The sequence below is a fragment of the Filicampus tigris genome, chromosome 15, assembly GCF_054856515.1.
Source record: "Filicampus tigris isolate MCC_2025a chromosome 15, RoL_Ftig_1.0, whole genome shotgun sequence".
In the NCBI taxonomy this organism is placed as follows: Eukaryota; Metazoa; Chordata; class Actinopteri; order Syngnathiformes; family Syngnathidae; genus Filicampus; species Filicampus tigris.
Window position 1 is genome coordinate 15,091,797 of NC_141231.1, and position 19,513 is coordinate 15,111,309.

The following is a 19,513-nucleotide window of genomic DNA, read 5'->3' on the forward strand; positions in this document are numbered from 1 at the left end:
CCATTGAGCAGTTCTACAAATAGCCGTCCATACCTTGGTGGTCACTGTCATCATCATCATCAATGAACATGATCAATACGATGGCCCCGTGCGCCTTCCAACATGTATCAGAATCCCACGAGGTTGTTTTTCGAAATGGAATGTACAACAAAGCTCCATCCAGCTCCACTTTTGTCACTCTTCATGTCGCACTATATTTAGAATTTTTGTAGAGGCATGCACTGTAATACATCACAATGTTTGGATACTACAAAAAATTGATTCAAGTCAATCAAAAACATTTTTTTTTATTTTAAGGTGAGATGTCATGCCAATATAAAACGAATAAGACCACATCTGCGGTACTTGTAGCTATATTACTCATATAATGCAAAACATAATTGCATTCACCTCTTTTTTTTTTTTTTTTTAAATCCATTAAAAGCACTTTAGACAAGTAAAATTCATTAGAAAACATAATTAATGTGACACATTGAATGTTTGACATGAATTATTGATTTGACTATCATACATAAAAGACGGCACGGTGATTAGGTGTTGTTAATATTCAGAAAGCGCTGAAACATATGATCCGTTCTATTACGCACCGTGCCTCCGTGTAAATCTCGAATGCTGATGTCGCATTGAAAAAAATGAACCGTATTTACAGTCTTCGACCTACGCGAGTGCAAACGGGGGACTTTTAATTACATCTATCACTGATAAATCTTCATTCAAGCGTTGCGCCTGGGGATTCATTTGAGGGTAAGAGACTGGACAAACGCAAATGGCAAATTTATTGCAACAAACAATAGAAATGAGGGTCAGCAATAACTCTTGAGAACTTGGCTCTGGATCAAAAAATGTAGAAATTGGCAATTGTTGGCCTTGAGATGCCTTCCTGCTTCCTGAGCACTTGATCCGAAAAATAATAAAGTCAAAATAATGCAGCTTTCATTCATTCACTGGGTGCCTGACTCACTCAAGTATTTATTATTCTTATTTTTTTTTTTTTTAGAATTTTAAGATTCATGTTTTACATTTCTGGTCCTGAGCCTAAGCCGTGATGAATGTAAAAGTGAGTGCACTCTGATGTCTTGCTCTGCTACTGTGGGAAGACAAACTAATAATAAAAAAAAAAAAAAAAAAACAGCCAATAAGAGGAATGTGGACGTCGTGTACCGAGAAAGCGCGGCCTCGCAGAGCACAGATTAAATATTGACGTCTCCTGGAGCGGCCTCGCTCAGAGCGCGTACGCGAGTAATCGCATGAATTTACAAAATCCACATGTATTTTTAGAACCCAACGCACGCTTAAAGGGGCATCTCTGCGCCCAAGTGTTGTTTATACAAGCTGCAGTGTGACTACATGCACATGTGTTCATGACATAATAGAGCAAGTTCGTGGACATTTGGGCTTTACATACACAGAATACACTCACGACTACATCGGATGTGATAATACACGTACCAGGCAAAATGTTCCCAATTCAAAACAGTTCGTAGCTGTCGTAACATTTGGTTCGGTTGCCATATACAAACATGCCTGGACATCCCCACCGGGTTTAAAAGTCCATTTAAAATCCCATTGATGACGGGAAATTAGCTTTGACTTCCAGGGGTCATATTTTCGTACCAACACACATTTCCACACGATATGGCACAAAATACGATAACTGAGGTCCCAGGTAAGCCCGGTAGGTGACAAGACTTGTGTAAATCAAAACAAAATAAATCCAATCAAGAGATAAGTGAGATGCCTATTTGTGGTTTGAATGTGTGCAAAGATGCATTGCAGCAATGATGTGGATGAAGCAAAAGTGTGGCTGCAGCAGAATGAAACTCACATATTTACAAGGTCATTTCATACGTGATAAAAAAATAATCGAGAGTTCAAGATTCAAGAGGAAGTGAACCCAAACATATATATTTTTTCAAGAATATGTTCTATGCAAGCCCACTAGTTGAAACAAGGCATTCTGATAAATATTGCGTTTGTGGAATAAGAGTTAATCCACTCGTTTTTAGCCATCTGTGGGGGCGGCCATTTTGTCACTTCTGTCGACTGAAAATGACATCACAACTACTCAGGGCTCAGGTAACGACCTATCACGGCTCACCAGTTTTCTGAAGCTGAGCTATGATTGGTCGTTATCTGAGCCCTGAGGGTCTGTGATGTCATTTTCAGTCGACAGAAGTGACAAAATGGCCGCCCCCTGAGATGGCTAAAAACGGGTGGATTAACTCTTATTCCACAAACGCAATATTTAGCAGAATGCCTTGTTTCAACTAGCTCGGCCTGCATTTTGAAATCAATGAATAATCGTTTTTATTTATTGTGATTTCAATATCAATCAAAGATAATCATGAATATTTTTTTTTTACCCGTAATCGTACTGCATTATACTGACGACCGTTTCTTGTGGCACTCTCGCATACATCGCTAAACAAGGCAACCAAAATAATAGAAACAACTCTCATTAGGATGCAGTACACTTTGATACCACTACAACCGCAATGACAAATATATCGTTCAACCAACACCTCTTAATTTAATCGTTACGTTGTGTCATTATCCTTGTGAACGTGTACAAAATAAACCGAGAATAATACACTTATACCGTGACTGAAAAGGCAAACAAATCTGATTGACAGGGTAAACTGAGAATTTGGCAGCCTTATTGTTTGCATTTTAATTAAGCGGCATCTGCTTGTTTGCCCTCCAACCCCCAATATGGTCAGGCCAAAGGTCCCTGGGGGCCACTCGTGCACTTGTCTGCTCCTGAATGCCCCAACAAACGACAGGTTACTCGCAGCTACAGTCTACAGTCTTTAAAGTAACATGTTTGAATTGTTGAATACGGCAGGCAAGAATTGACGCTATTGTACTTTAACCAGCAACAACGTTTGGGGGATTTTTTTGTAGTCTACATTTAAGCAGCAATAAATTGTACAGTTTGTGTATGCAGACGTGTCTTAGCCAATCAAATCGTTAATTGAGGCAGGCAAACGGTGAGGGAAGCAAGACATTTCAGCACAATGCTGTGCTTTAAAACAAGAAAACAGAGATGAAAGTTATTTGTTTCATTTTTAACGCAACATTTTTTTTTTAGCTTGGATTTTTTTTGTATACGTTATTTACAATGTTGCAATTCAAGCCGCTCATATTTAATCCTTTTTCTTAGTTTCTTTAATCGACCGCATTGAGTTAATTTTGCCATTTTCATGCAATTCAGGCCATGCTCTTCAAACGCAAGGCAACCTTTTAGCACAAAAATAAATACTGTACTATAGAATTATTTTTTGGTAACAATCAAATATATGGGAGTGAATTATAATTAGGGGTGACAAAATAGTGCGTTAATTGCGATCAATTAATTACAGTCACATTTAAAGCGTCATTTTTTTAAAAAATCGCCTTAATCTAATTTTTAATCTCTAACTTTACTGTTTCTGTATGATGATGAGATCCGAAACCATCTTTCATCCCCTCATTTTTCCTTCAAGTATTACGCTTGTCCTGTTGTAAGCCGTCCTCTCCCTACTGGCTTTAAAAAAAATCCAATAATTGAAGTCTGTATAACCTGTAATAACCTCGGGCATATCAAATACTGTACGCAAGCTTTAGTGAGTAGCAATGTAATGAGCATCATTGATTTCCATGTGCAGCTTTCATGTATCAATCATAAATATTTGATGCCTGGTGTGGTTGGTGTGGACAGACTGGGATGGAAGTGAGTCCAGCAGGAATACGTAAGGGGGCGGGACAGGCAGCAATCGTGCGTATGTGTGTGTGTGTGTGTGTGTGTGTGACTAAAGCGTGTCTTTGTAGCGGACGCAGTCGTGACCCGCGTGTGAGCTGAGGGAGGAGCCATCTCAGCCATTTTTCTTTCTTTCACCCACTAGCTCACACCCTCCATTTATGAATAATTAACTTAGGATCGGCCCGTCGGAGCGGCGGCTTGGCGGCTCATTACCGACATTATGTACGGCCGTGTCACGAAAGCTTTCAATCAAGAAGCCTCCAATCATGTGCATCAAGTCATCTCCAGGGATGACAGACAGCATGGCGGGGGGTGCTCTGTGTGTGTGTGTGCGTGTGGGGTGGGGGGGGGGCAAGTGGGGGGCGAATATTAAGCGCTTGGGAAACCACGACGGGCAAGTGGAGGATGAGCCCCCTCTCCTTCAAACAGCCAACCGCGGCGTGACCATATAAGGGCATGAGCTCCGCTTTTAGGCTGCAGATTGGTGACAAGCTAGAAAGCTACTCTCGTTTTAATGGTGACTCCAAGGTCATTTGGAGGGCGGGGTCTTGACATCATCATGTTGCACATAATTGGAGAGAAGGATTTGAGTTAAAAAAATAAAAATAAAATATATATATATATATATATATATATATATATATATATATATATATATATACATATATATATATATATATATATATATATATATATATATATATATATATATATATATATATATATATATATATATATTTTTTTTTTTTTTAATTTTATTTTATTTAAAAAAAAAGTTATTTAATTGTATTTTTAAAATAATATATTTTTCCTGTCTATATAGTATATAAAAAAATATAAAAAAAGGAAAAAAATATGTTATTTAAAAAAAATGTTTTTTATTTATTTATTTTATTTTATTTTAATTTGTATTTATTAATTTTAATTCAAATCCTTCTCTCCAATTATGTGCAGTGCAAGGAGACCGCCCACTCCGCACTCTCCTTTTTTTTTTTTTTTTACTTCACCTATGTGAAGCTCTCCTGTAACTCAAATGTTGGCTCACAACACTAAGCAAGAAACATACCAAGTTTACCATTTAAGTTGAGAAGTCATGGTAAATACAGTAGTTTATTCAACTTTTGTTCAACTTATTTTAAAGAGAGGTTTGGTCACAATAAATTGCTTGTAATAGCGCAATATGATTAAAACTGGAGACACTTTGTAAGAATGTTTTGCAAGAAACAAAGTAGATACACGTCATTTACTTTAGGTTGGCCAGATAAAATGATGTGGCGGGTGAATCTTGGGTTTGACACCTGTGTTATAAGCGGATAGCGTGAGTGTTTATTTTATCGCCTGAAACTCACTGCAGCTTTGAGTCACAAGCAATTGGCTGAGCGAACGGGAAAACACGGTGGTAGATGCTAACGCGTCGGCTTTGAAATGTCTCACCTCTCCCTTCTTGACAGTCATCAGCTGGCGCCGAGGTGTGGACTCCTCGTTGATGCTGGATAGGAAATTCTGGGAGATGCGCAGGGCGTCCTGTAGAAGTGGGTGGTCTGGGTGGCTTGTGGGCGTGTGTTTGAGCAAGTCCTGAGTACAGAAAAGTTGACATCTAAAACAGGCGCCAGACTGCGTCTAAATAGTTGCATTTCGCTCCTGTGGCCAGTAAATTTGGTGATTTTTTTTTTTTTTTTTAATTGCTATTCTTGAATATTGAAATTGTTTGCTGCTGACAAAATTCTGCTCCAACATGAAAAATAAAAAATAAAAAAAAGTCGAACATAAACAAGAAAAAATCCTTTTTTTTCATCTGACATTGGAGTAATTTAATATTATCCTCTCGCTATTTCATCCGAGGATTTATGGAGACGGTGACAAGGCAATCAAACACTATTTGAGAGCATTTGTTTAATTTCATTTGACGTTGCAGACATGAATACATCATCGGCGTGCGCCGATGCAGTTTTACTTACATGAAGCACCAGCGTGCTCCGCGTCACTCTGTCCACTGGTTTATAAAGCAAAGCTGTCAGCAATACATAGAAAAAGCAGACGTTTAAACATCTGAATCCACATTCGTATTCGACGAAATGAGAAGAACACCACAAATCAAGGTGACTGACCCTCGAGGGAGTTCTTTGCTGTCGGCTCCTTGCAGTCTTTGGGGCTTCTCACCTTCAAGTTCTGTTTGGACGAGAGAAAGGCAGGCCCGATGAGCGCATTGGATGCATGGCAGGGTTGCTCAATGAAGCTGCGAGTTCATCCACTCCCAACATGAACAATGCCACCCTCAGCGCCACCATCTTGCTCGGGTGGCTCAGAGTCATGCGTCACCACTCGGTCCATTAACAACGCCTGGAGATAAATACCTCATTGCGCGTGCAGACCGCAGCCCCCGATGCTATCTTAAAACCCACGGAGGATGATGTATGAAATTGGCACATGCTTTGAAAAATTGCGAGCCATATTGCCTAATGAGTGAGCCAATTAGGCTGCAAATAACAAACGGCGGTTTGTTTTGATACTGTCGAGGTGGGCAGGGTGTCAAATTTCTTAGAAAAAGGGGTGCGGTCGAGGTTTATTTATACGTATGGCATTGGCTACGTTTGCACGGACAAAATGTCTTTGATCCGGTCGGAGTTCGGATTATAATTATGATCGGATGCGCTGTTTTCATGGACGCTAATAATATTGATCCGATTCGGACTTCGATCGGAACAAATCATTTTGACAAATGCAGATTGACCAAATATAACGAAAAAATTAGAAGAAGTCGGGGTTAAAAGTTAGCGCTATTTCACTTATTTTTCTTCCCATTTCTGCTATTACATCGAGTTAACACTTCCTGACGGAGCTGAAAATGTACCAATTCAGTCTTGCGCCCAAATTATTTTAACATGCACAGATTGACCAAAATATACCGGAAATTGTCGTAGAAGAAGCCGTAGCGACTTCCGTGTCGACAAAGTACGTATCGCTCCGCCCATTTCTATTTCACATATTTTTATCGTTTGTGCTGTTACGTCAAGTTAACACTTCCCACTGGAGCTGCAAACGTACCAGTTCAGTCTTACGCCCGCCATGACTTTCGTTCGTTCTTCTACTATCTTCCGGCGATAACAGAAACATGTCGGTAAAAACGTGTTGTTCCGAATTTTTGGAAGAAGTGTATTCATGCGCGCCAATCGTATTATTAATTGACGTAAACCACCTCCCTCGTTTGGAATTAAATCTTATCGGAATGGGCATGATCGGGTCCGAATATTCAGAATGGGGTGTGTGTAAGAAGCATTTTTATTCCGATCAGGTGTCCGCGTGTCCATGTAAACGTAGCCATTGATTCAAGTTAATGTAGTATATGAGTCAAAACTGTTGAATCATTTCATCATTCAAAAACAGTAAGATATTTTCAGCACTACTCCTACTTCTAATAATAATCATATTCGATTTATGTCCTGATGACAATGAAACAAATGAATAGAAACATTCTAATCATGTCTGACATTACTACACAGTTGACAAAATATATCTCTATGCTTTATCCGTTTTCTCAGTGTCAATTTAGGCCTCCGGTTTTAAAGCCCGCTTGAAGTGTGACTTAATTACCTCGGAGATTTCTGAAAACTGCGTGTTGGCTTGGCAGCACTTCTCGGCCGTCTCGACGGCCAGCTCGTAGTTGTCCACAAACGCCCTGTAAACGCCTAACTGGCTGGCCTGAAACGGAGGAGAGCAGACGTTAAGTACACGAAATGATGTGGGCCCCGAAACAAGCCTCAAAGAAAGACAAATAATGTGTTAAAACCATCATATGCGGCAAAAAAAAAAAAAAAAATAAATAAATATATATATATATATATATATATATATATATATATATATATATATATATATATATATATATATATATATATATATATATATATATATACACGGTTGTAGAGCATTTGTGTAGAACATACATGGTTGAACATTGACAGTCATGCCCTCCTAAGTGTAACTTCTTACGTAGCTATGATGATGACACAACAACAGCACGTAACCAGGGCAACCTCACGGGGTGTCCATTGCCATAGCGACTCACAAACGTGCGTGACTGAAGCTATGAAAGCACATTCAGGGAGCTGGAATTCATCTCGAAAGCCAAAAGGACAATCAATCGGTGAGACAACAAAAGACAAAATGAGCCACTCGAGCAGCGCCTGACCGGCTTTGAACGATAGCTCGAGCTCGGCTCCCACAGAAACCTGCACGAGTGTATCGACCTACATGATTTAACTAATTGCAGAATTTCCCGGGCTGGAAATGAGCTGGGATATTTCCGATGTATTTCGTTTGCCGGACCGCTGCGCCCGCCAAAGTATTTGCTTGCGATTAAAAACCTGACTGTGCATAAAATGGGAGTAATCAGGGAAATGGCAGGATGCAAAAGAGGCTACAGTTTAGCCAAATAATCTGCAGTAAGTGCACACTCATTAGGACCTCACTCATCATCCTGGTCCTTTTTCTAGAATATTGCAATTAGTTTTGACTCTGTGACTCTCGCACTAACCTGAACTACAGACCGGATGTGATTATTACTGATCAGAACACACCAAAAATTGGCATAGGCGGAAATCAACCCAAACATATTTTTTTTCAAGAATATGTTCTATGCGAGCCCACTAGTTGAAACAAAGCATTCTGATAAATACTGTATATTTATATATATAAATATATATATTTATATAATAAATTTGTGGAATAAGAGTTAATCCACACGTTTTTCAGGCATCTCAGGGGGCGGCCATTTTGTCACTCGCTGTCGTCTGAAAATGACATCACAACTACTCAGGGAACGACTAATCACAGTTTGCCTGTTTTCTAAAATTGAGCCGTGATTGGTCGTTCCCTGAGCCCCGAGTAGTTGTGATGTCATTTTTAGTCGACAGAAGTGATAAAAATGGCCGCCCCAAGAGATAGCTAAAAACGGGTGGATTAACTCTTATTCCACAAATGCAGTATTTATCAGAATGCTTTGTTTCAACTAGTGGGCTTGCCTAGAAAATATTCTTGATAAAAAAACATGTTTGGGTTGACTTCCCTCTTTAAATATCTACTTTAGGGCATTTGGTGTCATAATTTTGAGGAACCACTAATCTAGTTGATGTCTTTAAAAAGTCATTCTGGTACTTTATTTAGGTCTGACCCCCAAACTTAACCAGCCTCTGCCGTCACGGCAGTGCGTGACAATTGATTGAGGCAGGAATGAGTGGTCACAAGGTTTCCACACAATGTTTGCACTCATTCTGTTAGCGTGGGTAGATGAATCAATCAATTATATTGTAATTGTTGCATGTGTCTTTTCAAAACAAAGAAACCTCCTTGAAATAGCATATAATACATTTTTCACATATTTTCCTGCCTTTTGAGTATATTTTAAAGAGCAAGCTAATACAAGCTAAACTGGTTCAACAACATGCGGTTGGTGCAAATACTAGCATAACAAAACTGTAGCTACTCCAATAGCAGAAATTAGCATTGAGATAGTCGTAAAGCGCAAGCAGTAACGATCATAATTAAGGACTTTCATAAAACATTTAGATCACTTGTATTATATGCTTCATTTAATTGTGACACAATTTTAAAAATAAACAGCTTTACTTCAAAATACATAAAAAAAAAAAAACAAGCATATGGCGCACCTGGATTTGACACATTGTGTTTTATATTACATAAAAAGTCCATTGAAACCATTGAGTACTCCCTTCCCTTTAGTTTGAAGACAATATACGAGTCTAAATAAATGAAATCGCATGGCTGTAAACATTACGTGTCAGTGATCCCGCCGAGTGCTCAAATTGTTGACATGTCCTGTGTTTTAGTAGAAGGCTGGTCAAGTTTAGCACAGCAATCATACATCGCCATAAAAGAAGCAAGAGGCCATTTTATGAAGCGTTGTTGTCTCAGGGACACACAAGTGACACTTTCGCCGTGGAGACGAGCGAGCCGGACTGTTTAGTCAGACTTAAAAAAAAAAAAAAAAAAAAAGTATGTTGCTACAGCGTCACCATCATGGCTGGATATTTTTGGGAGTAACTGCTTGGATATAAGAGCCGTTTGCTCATAGTAAGGGAACATTTTAATTATGGATTCTAAATTCCATAAACGTGTAACCAAGTGGGGTACTACATGTCAAACAAATACATGAATTGGACTATACCACCATTTAAATCATCAGTGTATAGCGGGGGAGCTAATCATTTGTACATACATTTGTAGACAAAGACATTGGCAGTCTATAATTTGTATGGTTGTTTGTTGAAAAATAGAATATCAGTCAAAAACGCACAAGACATGCAATATAAAAGTTATAAAATGTTAATACCGAGCAAAACACAAGTTACTATTTGGTGGATGGGTCAAAACAAACTACCAGGGGCATATCGAGCTTTTGATGACGTATAGATCAGATGAGCGCAAATTGAGCGTCCGTATTGCAGACACATTGGATATATATATGATTTGTACCCGCATACAAAAGAGGATTTAAAAATATCGAAATTGTACTATTTCAGACATTTTGTAACTTTTATATTGAGTTTCAATGCATTTTATCCATCACCATAACCCATAAACAACTCATCGCACCGGAGAATGTGAATTTCGTTCAAGCTTACGAATCCAGCAAAGCATCAAAGGCAAATGTTTCGAATACATTTGACTTTCCCGACGCGGCCATTCGAAAGAACAAAACACAATCCTAGAGGTCCTTATGGTGCTCACTACCATCTGTTCAATTAGCCGCAACCGCAGAGAAACGAACAGCGCGCGGTGAGATGCATCCCCCGTTTCCGCGGAGAAACACGAACGGAAACGTTGACTTTCGCCGACATGCAGCTTCCTGCGTGGCTCCGTAGGGTTAAAGCTTCACTTTGCGGCACCGCGTCAAGCGTATCCTCGGAGGAGCGGCAGCCGCGGCGTAATTGAACCCTATTTTCAGCCTTCAAACACGCGCCTTTGACACTCATGCTCATGACCTGTCACCGACGCTTTGCCTCGTCCTCCTCCTGGTTCTGATGTTTCATGATTCCTAAGCCTGTCGAAGCCACGAGCCTTAAATCCACTTGCTATCCGTACTCGGCTCAAGATGACTCCCCTTAAAATCTCCGCCTACGTTCCTCGCTTCTGCGGCTGTCATCTAATCTTATCCTCTGACGCAGCCACTGTTGTGTCGACTTTCACGCTTATTTTGATGGTAAAATGAGCAAATGAGCACTAGCTGAAGGGAAAGTGGAAGAATCTGGGCAAGTAAGTGCATGTCAGCAAGTACATGGGGGCACTAATGCATACATTGAGGGGAAACATGTTTATGTGCCAATGATTACGCGCTGTGGAGCGTGAAACAATCTTCGGGCTTACTGGAATTATGTCACGTTTGAGTGTCGAGTGGTAAAATGGTCGCCTTTACCTTAACCAATTGGCGAAAGCAGGTATTATATTTTCGGACCATAAGGCACACTTCAAATCCTTTCACTTGGCCTTGTAATCTATAATCGTATCGTCGATATGTTTTCGTATACCAGATCTAGACTACGCCATGCTTCTGTGTCTAAGAATCATGGGAAATGTAGTCCTACTAGCCGAATCCCGTGGTCAGCTGACTGTTTTCTGGCTGCGCATTTCCAATGTTACAACGTGGGACAATATCATTGCGGTCTGTGAGAGCTAAACGTTCAGTAAATTCCTTCCTATTTACATGTGCAACGGCTCACCTATTTTCTGGAGCTGAGCTATGATTGGTCGTTATTTTAGACCCCGAGGGTGTGTGATGTCATTTTCAGTCGGCAGAAGTGAGAAAATGGCCGCCCCCAGTGATGGCGAAAAACGGGCAAAATTGCTGCTAAACTCATATTTCATATTAATCACATTGCCTTGTTTCAATTAGTGGGCCTGCTGGGAACATATTCTTGAAAAAAATATGTTTGGGCTGAATTCCGCTTTAAACTCTGGACTTCTATAAAATTCTCATCCATCGCTGCTATTGATTAGCGCGCCTTGTTCTGACTGACATGTTCAATGTGGCATAGTTTTGAGTTTCCCACAGAATGAATTGGAATATTATTAGTCCCAAAGACCAATAATAGAAAACAATCCATTAATGAAAAACAGCAAACAAGGCAGTAAGTGAGCGTGTCTTCTTGTGCTGCGACTCTTACTTCACGGCGCGCATTTCGTAACCTCTCAACTCAATATGCCGGGAAGCCTCGTAAACCGAGGACCCCCTGTCGGGCCAATAACCACCCCCGTGACTTTTTGCTACGGTTGCAGGTACAATGGCATGCTAGTATTTTCCATGGGTCGCGGACCGTCTGTTCAGCAGATACCAGGTCATATTTTACACCATAACATTTCAGTACATCTGCTCCACAGAGGTCAAGGCCATTAAACCCGGTCCAGTTTTTATTTATTTATTTATTTTTTTTTTTTTTTGCACAGTCGGCCAACGGGGATGGGAGATGTGATTATTTTAGCGCTGCGTCGTCACTTTCGGACTAAACCGCAAACATACAGTTTACTGAGATTAATTTCTGGCCGAGTGAAGGCTATCTCATTAGGAAGGAAGGTAATTTGACTATTAGATATCCCAAAATAAATATTCGACAAATGAGAGGGAGAGAGAGAGAGAGAGCGCCGTGTCTTTGAGACACAAAGCACACAGAGCAGCGACGGTCTCAGCTGCGCGAGGCAAAAAGGCAGCATTGTGAAACAAGCTTGCGCCTCCCCTCTCTGCGTGCGCGTGCAAATGCATGTGTGCCGGAGCAAGAGCGAGTGCGAGGGCGAGACAAAAAGGGGGACGGATGAGGCCAACAGCAGTGGGTGAGCAGCAGCATTTTGGAGAGAATTAACAACCAATTCATTGTGGGTTAATTGAGCCGCTGTGCAAGTGATTAAGAAGAGGAGTGTACGAGGGATAGACGATATTTGGCTTTTTGACGAATATCGGCATCGGCCTTTTTTTTGAAACTCTGCTGGCCGATAATAAATCCATTTAAAATGGTGGAAATCAAAAGAAAGATATGTGAACGTTTAACATTTCTGTCATTTTGAAATTTTCATTTACTGTAGAAAAAACTACATGAAGCTATTTTTTAAGTTTTCCTTTCTCCTTTTTAAGACAATCCTGGGTGCTCCCTGAACTTTTTGTTCAAATTTTATAACAGAGATGTATGTATACTGTCAAAAATTTCTTGTAATAATGATTTAAAAAAAAAAAATCACCATTATGCAAATCTGAAACATTTTTCAATAAACATGCTTAACATGTTACGACAAAGTTAAGAGTCAGTTCTTCTTTCGATTTTGATGCCAATATTTTCCTTTTCACTGAAAATGAATATCGGTTTCCTTGACGACTAATCGGTTATCGGTATCGGCCCTGAAAAAAAGCATATCGGTCTTGAGTGTGCACGCAGCTGCGGCATCATTGGTTGCAGTAGCTAGCGGGCCGACACAGCGTTATAGTTCCAAACGACAACCGCCGAGCATTTTCATTTTGCTTGACAGCGTTCACAGATCAGGAAAAGTAGCTGTGACGTGCTAAGTGTCGGTGTTGTCAACGTTTTTTTTTGGGGGGGGGGGTGAGGCTTTTCACTGATTAGCAGCTGTGGCGGGCAGTTCAACAAGGAAACCCACACAGACAACTCTTTCATTCTGCTCAGCCTCACCAGTTTTTGGAAGAGGTCCCCGACTCTCTGGTGGTGGCTCCATTGCTGGACGCGGGGCAGGAGTCCGTCGTAGAACTCCTTGTGGATCTCGTAGAGCTCAGGCACTTTGAAGAAGATGGTTTCGATCTGGGACACGGAGAGCACGGGCTGCGACGTCGTGGCCGCCGCTTTCAAAGGCTTCATGGGCTGAAAGGGAGGGAAGCCAAGAGGTGTGAACATGCTTTGGTCTTATAAATATGACCAATATAAGAACTGAGCAACCATTTTGAAACTCTAAACGTAAGCACATCGAGGTAATGTTTGTTTGTTGTTCCACATTCCAAAATCTGCATGTCAGGTTCATTGAAGACAAAATTTTGTGTGAATTTGGATGTGATTGGTTGGTTTGGCTGAAAGTCGGCCAATTCGGGACAAGCGACCAGACTGGATTGTTGGCTGGACCGATATGTTTTTTTTTTCAGGGGCGATACCCGTTATTTGTAGTCAAGAAGGCCGATAATCGATATTTGGAGCCGATATTAATTTACAGTAAAAAAGAAAATATTGGCATCAAAATTTAAAAAAAATAAACTCTTAACTTTATTGAAACATCTTTAAGCAATATGTTTATGGACTCATTTTTCGAATTTTCATAATGTATATATATATTTTTAATCATTATTAATTCTATACATTTTTGACAATATACATCCTTGTTATCAAATTCTAACAAAAAGTTCCGGGAGCACCCAGGGTCGTTAGCATGTCTTAAAAAGTTAAATGAAACCTGAAAAAAATAGCTCCATATATTTTTCTCCAGTAAATGAAGTCCTCCAAAATTTCAAAATGACAGAAAAGTCAAACTTTCACATATCTTTGTTTTGATTTCAACACAGTTTTACATGGATTTATTATCGGCGAACAGATTTTTAAAAAAGGCCAATGCCGATATTCATCAAAACGCCGAATATCGGCGCCGATAATGGGCTTGGCCGATAATCGGTCTATCCCTAGTTTGTATCAAGTCTTTTCTACAAGACTTTTCCATCGTCTCTTATGTTTTAACTGTCACTGTATTTTCTTTCCTTACTCACAAATGGATTTCAATTGCAGGCATCTTTGACATGGTTTTCATTCACAACGGTTTTCATGAACAAGGGTCAGAAAAGTAGTCAAATAACTCCAGACTACAGCAGAGTAGATGAGTCACTGATCTACCAGAGATTGCTAAATAGAGGAAATGAGGAGTGCGTGTGTGTGCGCGCGCGCGCGCGCGCTCTCACCAGTAGCAGTGCCTCCAGGTGACTGAGGTATGTTTCTTCACTGGCCAAAATTCCAGACAGGACCCACTTCCTCATTTCCAAACCTTTCTCCAGGTCACATTCCGTCTGCAACAAACAAAGCACATTAAAATGAATGCCTTGTTTTTTTTTTTTTGTATTTTTTTTTTTTTGGGGGGGGGGGGGCAAAGCATGTGGTATTAACACTGTTCAATAAAAAAAAACAGCAATACATAATCAGACGGTCTACACTTCTTCGAGAAATCCTTCATCCGGACTCCCCCGCCGCGGGGCTGGTCAAAGCTCGCCGAGTAGAACAATCATGAAAGAAAACAGACAGACAGATAGCGAGATTCCTCGGGCTGCCTTGCTTTGCCGTGAACTTTGAAATAACTCAAACAGGCAGGATGTCCCTGAGGTGGAGGAAGGTTGGTGTATAAATACCTGTGTGTGGCTGAATGAGAAAGAGTATAGACACACGCACACACAAAGGCAGGTTGGAAGCATCCCGTCCTTTAGGCTACGAGAAGAGGGAAGAGAAGGAGACAGAGACTAGGGCACACGCACACACATGCACGCGCACACGCAAGAAAAAAACGGCACACATAAGACCCGGCATCTTTTTGTCTCTTCATTTGAGACAAAAAAAAAAAAAAAAAAAAAAAAAAAAAAAAGGGACGGTACACACAAGTGGAGAAAGAGGACTGACAACTGAACGTGTAAGTCCACCGCCGGGATTTACTGTTTGCATTGTAAACAAAGGCAACAAGAGTTGCGGCTCAAAAATGTTTATCTCCAACTATCGGGTGTGCACACATTCTGAAATACAGCAGAAGTTACCCAGGGACGTTGCTGATGTTTGCTTACGCATCCATCACATAAGGTGTATGTATTGGGGGGGAGGGGGAGGTCAAGACGGTGTGGAATGAATGGTGGCTATTGAAACGTTCTGGTTTTTCTTAACAATACGGAGGGGAAGTACAATGCAATGTAGTACACAGTAGCGGCCGTTCCCCCCCCCCCCCCCCCCCCCCGAGATAAACCATTGGAATTATTTCCTTCGATAAGTTCGATTCCTAGATTTTCTTCATTATTATTGGCAAAGTGGCAAAAACGGGAAATGATTTTAAATCACTTTTAAAACGTCGACATATTTGAACATTTCAGTTGCTTGTATACGAATAGTTGGCTTTCCGCACTTCGCAGCGTCTGCCCACTCATCGAGTGTGAAATGAAACAAATCAGTAAATTTGTAATCTTACACCGACACAAAATTGAATAGTAAAAAGATGCAGTTAATCATCCCAAACTTTTACCCATATAGCAGACGAAAAATGTTGCTAATAAAACTACGCCTTGAATGGGGACAATTTTCTTCATTTATATCGATGGTAGGAAATCAAACAAATACTGTAGAGTGGCACTGGTGGAAAAAGTTAAAAGTTAATACAACTGAACTGCACTTGCAGGTGAATCCTTATTTGGGTGCAGCTGTTTACATTTTTTAAAATTTAAGCACAGCGTTACTGCTAAAACAGCATAATGTTTCAGCGGCTTGCAATTATATTAAATACACTTTTAATCATAAAAGTGCTTCTTATAGTCATTATTCTCACTGTCTTTTTTTATTCTTCCTTAAAGTCGAACTCAACCCAAACATATTTTTCTCAAGAATATGTTCCCAGCGGGCTCACTAGTTGAAACACGGCATTCTGATTAATTTTGCGTTTGTGGAATATGAGTTAAGCAGCAAAATCCAACCCTTTTTAGCCATGTCAAGGGGGCGGCCATTTTGTCAGTTCTGTCGACTGAAAATGACATCACAACTACTCAGGGCTCAGGTAACGGCCAATCACGGGTCACCTTCAGAAAACAGGTCAGCCGTGATTGGTCGTTACCTGAGCAGCGGGTAGTTGTGATGTCATTTTCGGTCAACAGAAGTGACAAAATGGCCGCCCCAGAGATGGCTAAAAACGGGTGGATTAACTAGTTGAAACACGGCATTCTGATTAATTTTGCGTTTGTGGAATATGAGTTAAGCAGCAAAATCCAACCCTTTTTAGCCATGTCAAGGGGGCGGCCATTTTGTCAGTTCTGTCGACTGAAAATGACATCACAACTACTCAGGGCTCAGGTAACGGCCAATCACGGGTCACCTTCAGAAAACAGGTCAGCCGTGATTGGTCGTTACCTGAGCAGCGGGTAGTTGTGATGTCATTTTCGGTCAACAGAAGTGACAAAATGGCCGCCCCAGAGATGGCTAAAAACGGGTGGATTAACTCTTACTCCACAAACGCAATATTTATCAGAATGCCTTGTTTCAACTAGCGGGCTATGTTTGTGTTGACTTCCCTTTTAAGTGAAGTATAAATGTATTTATTATCATGGCACTGCACTTCATGCAACAATCCCTCAAGAGCAGCACAAATTGGCAATCATGTATCAACATTCTGAGACAGGTGAAATGTAAAGGATTTTGAAGTTGAATAAGTCATGTAACAGCGATTTGTGATGATGGCTTTTAAAAGTATTAAATCACATTCTAGAGAGCGGGGGTTAAAAGGAACTGCCCAAGGCAGCATTGGCGGCTCTTTGTGAAAAAAATTGATGTCAACCTTGCTAAGCTAAACGAGTCAGCTGGAGCTATACTGTATCTGAGGTTACCTCAACAGAACTGCAACAGCCGGAAAAGTAGCACAAGGGTCCACCGGAAGTGCTAAGAAGATCGAGGGCAAGCGCGAGGAAGGGATATCTAGCCACGAGGAAGCACGATAACAAAGAAAGGAGCCATACGCAGCCCAGACACAGACGAGGATATACCCACATCTCCAGACATATCATCTTTTATTCATTGACCTCAACGCTAATGAGTCTTATCTCTGGTTTCACACTGCGGTGTCGTAAAAGCACAATATTATGCTACATTTAGCTTTGTGTGTCAATGTTCTCACTTGCACATATGCGGTAGATGGAATAAATTTGGCCTACGGGACCGATTTGGACTCTGCCGACAAATTGCCATAACGCCTGTTGATGGCGTCATCGTAGTTTTTGCACACTACGCTGTACCAGTAGAAATGTTACACTTATGTTTATATTGCGATATATAAATACCATCACGGTGAATGAATTCAATTTGTACTGTTATCAGAATGTTAGGTTATATCATCCAGATGAATGGTTCAGTAAAAAAAAGAGTCAATTCGGGGACATACATAATAATCGGAAGAATACAAGTTGTCTCCCATCCGAATACAAATATGCTAAAAAAACAAAAAAACAATCAATTGGTAACCCTTCACTTTGGCCAAACAGAGGCCTGATAGTCGGTCAAGGAAAATGTATTCAAATGCCCATAAGCAGCTGCGGCTCGGGAGGCGCATTTGGAAACTGACCAGCATCGATTGTAATAACATTATTCCCAACCTCTGCCTCCCTTTTCCGCAGAGTGCTGGAGAACGTCAGCTCCGATAAACACTCAAATTGCAATCCGTGCCCCGTTATGCACTTTATTAACCGTTCAAAATTTCTATTTCTCGTAGTCTAAGCTGTTTAGCATCCCTCTTTTGACAACCCTTGCCTGCTGAAATCCCTAACGAGATTGCTTCCCGTCTCTTGGCGCGTCCGCGCTGTAATGGAGCCGTCGTCCCGGAGCCAGCCTCAGCTGTAGGAGAAAATGGTGAAATTTTCCTCAACGTGGCATTACTTCTGCTTATTTAATTTCATATGCAACACATATTTCACGATGGATGTTGGAAAGGCTGTTCAGGAGCAGATGTGTACAACGACCTCTCCGACCAGAATAATAATTGCAATTCAAATTAGGAATTAGAGGTTGGACGGACTAGTCGACTAGTTGACTAGTCACTAGCATATACAGATGAGTGCACCGTAGGAAATTACTCCATCGGATTAATTAATTTACATTACCTGGCTGTCCCTGCGACTAGCACACTGAGCAAGAAGATTTATTCTCTGGCAGGAAATACGATCACATAACAATGGGAGTCTTCATTCAGACCACGTAGGTGCTCTTGCCTTTTAACGTGTATGTTCTCCGTGAAATTGGTGTATGAGTTGTCCATTCTTGGTCAATATAGATTATTGCTGAGAATTCCCTTCCTCCTGTGCTCTAAATAAAATATATAGTACTGTACTGAAAAAATATCAACGGCGTCATCGGCGACTAGTCAACACAGACTCGATTTTCATCGTGTGTCGACTTTAAAAAAATCACGCAAACCCGAATGGGCAGCTGAGATTTATTCCAAAATATTTTTGGGGGCAAACTAGAAACTCTGGCTTCTGTTTTAAGTTTTTTCTGACATATTTAAAGGAATTCACTTGTCAATGTCAATTCCAAAGTTTAGGTAAACAAAAAATGGATATGTGTATACAAACTCTACAGTATGTAGTATTCTTAAGTGATTTATATACCAGTTAAGATATTGTACAAAATGTCTTTTGAACGATCAAATGAATCCTGTGATCTGCATTTTTGCCGCTCCTGGATTCTTGCTTGACTTTTCAGCCTTATTTCCCTCCAGATTTGTGAATATCAGCACGAGTCTCTGTGCAGAAATTCAACTCAAATGAAACACAAGCCATAGAGCTCCGTTTTTGACTTGACATGGAAAGCATAATCACTTTTTAAGGCCCCAAGGAATGTGAACCACTACAGCACCAATGCCTTGATGAAAAAAAAAACGATTAAAGTCCACATGACAAATATGAAAGATGTGCATTTCTTATTAAAACTCGATAAAAAGACCACAGAGCACACATACTGTACATCATCTGACCATGGCCTTTCTCCCAGTCAG

General features: G+C 40.5%; 1 protein-coding gene across 5 annotated transcripts in view; it reads right to left on the reverse strand.

Annotated features, from left to right (window-relative positions):
* bcr (BCR activator of RhoGEF and GTPase) overlaps positions 1 to 19,513 on the reverse strand; it is an 81,758-nt gene that overhangs the window by 17,479 nt on the left and 44,766 nt on the right. For all 5 annotated transcript variants that reach the window (XR_015089784.1, XR_015089783.1, XR_015089781.1 and 2 more), the window contains exons 3-8: positions 14,694 to 14,798; positions 13,432 to 13,617; positions 7,334 to 7,441; positions 5,851 to 5,911; positions 5,701 to 5,753; positions 5,177 to 5,317 (exon numbers count right to left, since the gene is read on the reverse strand). Coding sequence is in view for 1 of the 5 variants with exons in the window: in XM_086053110.1 (XP_085909236.1) it covers positions 5,177 to 5,317; positions 5,701 to 5,753; positions 5,851 to 5,911; positions 7,334 to 7,441; positions 13,432 to 13,617; positions 14,694 to 14,798 (654 nt within the window). In the remaining 4 variants the exon portion in view is untranslated. The remainder of the gene's footprint in view (positions 1 to 5,176; positions 5,318 to 5,700; positions 5,754 to 5,850; positions 5,912 to 7,333; positions 7,442 to 13,431; positions 13,618 to 14,693; positions 14,799 to 19,513) is intronic.